General features: G+C 38.6%; 1 protein-coding gene across 1 annotated transcript; it reads right to left on the minus strand.

The window, feature by feature from the left end:
- Positions 1–2233: 2233 nt before the first annotated feature.
- Positions 2234–4043, minus strand: LOC134264221 (forkhead box protein J3-like). The gene has a single exon (XM_062746517.1). It carries the CDS (start codon positions 3981–3983, stop codon positions 2277–2279), a length of 1707 nt encoding a protein of 568 aa, XP_062602501.1. The 5' UTR covers positions 3984–4043; the 3' UTR covers positions 2234–2276.
- Between the last annotated feature and the right edge of the window lie 1043 nt (positions 4044–5086).

Genomic DNA, 5086 nt, shown 5'->3' on the forward strand with positions numbered 1-5086 from the left:
TTGAACTTAGATGTGATCATATACGAGGGTTGTCCCGTAAAATCGTGGACAAGTTGTCTAGTGTGAAAAATAAACATCACTGCGTTCTGAAATTTTCACTATTATTTAGTACATATTTTAGTAATATACACGGCAACTTTCAGATAAATAGATGCATAAATAAACAATTTATGAGATTTTATACCCTGTATTGTATCACCTTACGGCGCATGGATTATAACGTCAAAGTGTCTAAAACAGCGTCACGTTTTATCTTTGCTGAAAATGAAGTTGGATGAGTCCGACATAAATTTAGGAATTTCATTGATACACATTCTATAGTCTCCATAAATAGCCGAAGAAGCAATTGGCACCCTCATGCGATCTTCTGAAGATTTATAGTAAGTTAGGACAATATTCTCACCATCATTAACTAATAGAAAATCTCATATAGGCGGTCTACTGTGACAGCGTCCTTTTCTATTACATGAGAAGTTTGTCCGTATGTTCTGTACTCCCCAGGGACTCGATCAGAAAAAAAAAAACTTCGCTAAGAAAACTCCTATTTCATTTATATACTTGAGATATGGTGATATTTTTATAATTTTTTTTTCTTCTATGGTCATTTCAAGTCTCTAAAGGTGTCATTACAACATAGAAATAAAACTGAACTGTTCTCCGGTGCGCCGTAACGTCATAAAACGTCGCCATTTTTCGTGTGTTGTGTTTACCACTTTCCAATTTCGAGTGCTCGAGAAACTGCCAAAAATTAAGCAAATACCTAAGATTTTTACAAAGACTACAAAATTGATGGTGGAATTGAATTCGGATAATTTTAATCCAAATCTTATGTATTTAAAACTTTTATTTTGAATTCAAACTTGTGTATTCTTTAATAAACCATTGGTTTTTTGACCGTGCGCCGTAGGACAATACCTCATGCACATTCAAGCATAATAAAATCTTTATTTTTGCCTATATTTTATCAAAAAAATTATCATGCACTTAAATATGATAAATAAACATTCCCTGAAATTTTCAGTTTAGTGCGCCCATTACTTTTCGAGAAAAACGCTTTGTCCACGATTTTACGGGACAACCCTCGTATACTCATCATTCAGCATTTCTGGTTGTCACAACAGGCATCTTTTAAAATTGCTATAATTTCTAATCAGTCAGAGATTTTATAATGCTCAAAATTAATAGAAGATAAAGAAATTAGGAAATTTACCTGCTTAGTTTAATTTTTTATAGATTAAGCAAGTTTTCAAGTATCTTTGTACGGGTGTTAGAAAAGAAAGATAACTTTAAACCCCCTCTAAAACTTAACGATTCATTTACACTTTGTAATTTCCATAATTTTGGTAACCTCGGTCCCGATGTGTTTAGTACAATTCTCTGTAAGCCTTGGATTTTCAGTAAGGCGTTACATAATTAGCTTCTGAAAATTACAGACTCATTCACTGTTGAAATATTACATTGGATAGAAATGCGAGTGAATGTCAACAATTGTAGCAATGGTCCAGTGACAGCCTTTCGTATGACAAAAAGGTGGGGCTTAAGTCGTCTCATCGTTGTCGACAACAATGTCAAGTTTCTATTGTTATTAATTTCTTAACAAATGACAATCTATTTGCCATTTGAGAGATATTCATTACGTAGCGTCGAGAACGCCACGCGCCTTACTAAAAGTCCAAGGATGACAGAGAATTGTACGAAATTTTTCAAATACAATAACATGCATTCATTCAATGCGGTCTCTGAATAAAATACAACAGAAAATTGTACAGTTTTAGAATGTTTTAATATGTCAATTATTGTGACATCTTTTTTCACATTCTGTTGAATATGCAAGGTAACTCAGCATTTAACATAGACTCCAAATTCACCTACACGAACATCATAAATCAAACTTTGCTTGTTTATCATTAAGTTTACAACAAAAGTCCTAGTCTAGACTTATAAAAATAATGCTATATGTGAAGAGCAATAACAGATATTCAACAGAATAGATAATAAAAAGGTCATGGATTAAAATAAAAACATTGTCACACTTTGAAATTTTTCGTCTATCATCGCATTTTCGTTAGATGTGCAACATTCATAGAAACACAAATATACTTGCAATACACTTTAACAAAAATTCTTAATGGAATGTAATATTGTCACAATGATACAAAATAAAGATGAAATAAATAAATAAAATAAATTAACATAAAAACATTAAGTTAACTATCACTTGTCCACCATTCCATCTTGTAACTCAGAAAAATGTCAAACAACACACAATTTCCGCACTAGAACACTGGAGATCCGTCCTCCTCCTTGATTAACGGTTTGTCCTCAGGCGAGTCTTGTTTTGGTTCCTCGGAAAAACTCAGATCCACTGGTCCCTGCTGCTGAGACAAGACTTTCATGGCCGTCGCTAGGTCATCTGCCGTCTGCTGGTAATACGGCTCCTGGTAGCTGGCATGGTTCCAAGACGAGAATGGGTAAGAACACTGGCTGTATTCTTCTGGTTGACCAGGAAAGTACTGATACCCAGGGTAATACTGCTGTTGTCTGTCGTAAGTGGGTAACCAGGGATAGGCTGTCTGGTACACAGGAGGCTGGAATTGAGATAACTGGTCGTAGCTGTTCCACCGGCTGAATTGCTGATGATACAGGCTAGGCTCTGGAAAGTACTGTGGCTGGTGGGAGAGTTGCTGGCTGTACTGAGGATGCGGGTAGGCTTGAGAGGGTAGGTAATGCTGAAACTGGTAGAGTGTGGACGGGTTCTGCTTTGTTGTCTCATCTTTGTTCAGTGATGTAGTCTTGGCAGCTTTCCTGGCGATAGACTTCATCAAATCGTCCTTGTTCCTCCTACTCCACGTTGGGTTGAACCTTTTGCTCTGACGGGAGGCTTTCCCTGGTCTGATTGGCCCTGCAGCCTGGTCTTCGAAGCTGGTGTCGGAGAAGAGGGCAGGTTCTCGTGTTTCGGTGAGACTCTCGTTGTAGGATGCTGATGGGAACTCTTCACTGACTGTTGAAATTGGAGTAATGCTGAGAGGTACTGGGTAGGATGAGTCAGATTCCGGGCTGGAACTGCTGAATACATCGTCACTGTAAACACTGGATGTTTCGTTACGGTCACGATTCACAACACAGGAGAGTTCTCTGGTGTCGGCTGAAACAGTGCGTTTCTTGGAGGGTACGTGAATCTCTGGTACTCCTAGCTGTACGTGGAGATCCTGAGCCCAGTTTCCACGGCGAGCAACTGGTGTGTCTTGGAGCTTGAAGCAGTTCAGGGGTGCCTTGGAGATGTCCACATACCAAAGGTTCCCTTTACTGTCCGGATCTGTAGATCGACCTCCCTTCACGAAGCAGGCGTTGTGGGATAGATTGTGCCTAACGGAATCCTTCCAGCCTTTATAGGTGCCTTTGAAAAAGTCGAACATTTCTTGAAGTTTGTGGCTTACACCGCTGAGCGTAAGACATTTCTCTGGAGCTGAGTAAATAGCGTGTATAACCATCCCGGTGTAAGGGTATGGAGGCTTAGGGTGGCGCTGATAATTGGCGTGGAACCGGAGGGCGCTTTCGCTGATCTCTTTCGAACTCTTCTTCGTTGTCTTGTCTTCGCCGGAAACTGTTGAGTCAATGGGGTCAGAGGTTGCCATGGAGAGTCTTTTAGCTGCCTCGTTTACATCAAACTCACTCGCACAGTCAACAGAGAGACCGTCACTGGGTTGCTGTTGGTGTTGATACGAGTTGACGGGTTGAGCAAGATCGATTGGTTGACATAATGTTCCAAATACTGAGGACGGGGAAGTAGACTGGCTATATGACGCTGTTAAACCGGGAGTAGAGACAGCTGTGGCAGACAACGACGAGGATTCTTCTTGCGTCACACCTGAGGTAGTTGTTGACTGAGAACTGTCGATTTCTTTGGTATTTGCTGAAGCTGTTGAAGGCTGAGGTGACACACTGCTGGGTGGTGAATCATCAGATGATGAGAAGGAGCGCATGGTGAGGATTCTGTCTGCTTTTTCATCAAAGTCCAGAGGAGAAGACGGTTCCTCGTACTGCTGCTCCTCTGATGAAACAGGAGAAAAGACGCCGTACATTCTGTAAGTCTGAAAAGCAAATAGCAATCTTGAATTCACTATTTCGTGCATAATTTGATAATTATTATTATACATGATCTTCCATACTGTAGCATTCTAATAATTCAAAGAGTTTAGTAATATAGTTGTCAATTAAGTACATGAACATGATTAAAAGATTCAGCTAACCCCAAGATAAACGTAAAAATCGTTCATTTTTTTCTGCATTGGTAAGGGTTAAGAAAGGAAACTGACACGTCATTTCAGCAGCGGCTGACTTCATAGAGTTAGATACGTCATTAGCTGAAACAGCTCGTGAGAATTATCCATTGGTTGTCGAAAACTTCAAAAGAATGTATCTTAATTATGTTCCCCAAACGAAGTTGGGGAACATATTGTTTTTACTCTGTTTCTTATTATTATTATTCTTATTATTATTATTATTATTTTTCTTCCTGGGAAAATCTTTTCCGCGAGTGATCTTGTAAACTACACATCCGACTTAGGTGAAACCTTTTTAGGGTAAGTAGGCATGAAATGTAGATTTGCGGAATCAAGGTCATTTTGCGCGCACGTGCTTGCAAGAGCGCGCACGTGCAAAACTTAAAATGACCAATATATAATGGATATAACCGTAACTTTTCTATTTTGTGACGAAATGTTTTGAAACTTATAATGTAAGGATATATTAGTAGTATGCACAAGATGACATGGTCAAAATAGCAAGATCGCACGCGCAAGCACGTGCACTTCGCTTTGATTGGCTGAAACTAAAGTCTCAATATTTTTTTCTTTTTTGATAAAATCATTTGAAATTTTGAACATAGTCATACATTAGGGAGATCTACAGCCTTTTATATAAGATTTATCATGAAAGCATGTGCATGCACACGTGCTTGCAAGAGCTTGCACGTGCAACACGAGAAATGTCCAATATAATTGATACAGATGTAACTATTTAAATTAGTGATGAAATGCTTTGAAATTCATATTATAAGTATACATTAGAAGGATAGACAAAATGA

This window comes from Saccostrea cucullata, unplaced genomic scaffold, assembly GCF_032062105.1.
Source record: "Saccostrea cucullata isolate Sc308-1 unplaced genomic scaffold, CSIRO_AGI_Scuc_v1 ctg954, whole genome shotgun sequence".
NCBI lineage: Eukaryota > Metazoa > Mollusca > Bivalvia > Ostreida > Ostreidae > Saccostrea > Saccostrea cuccullata.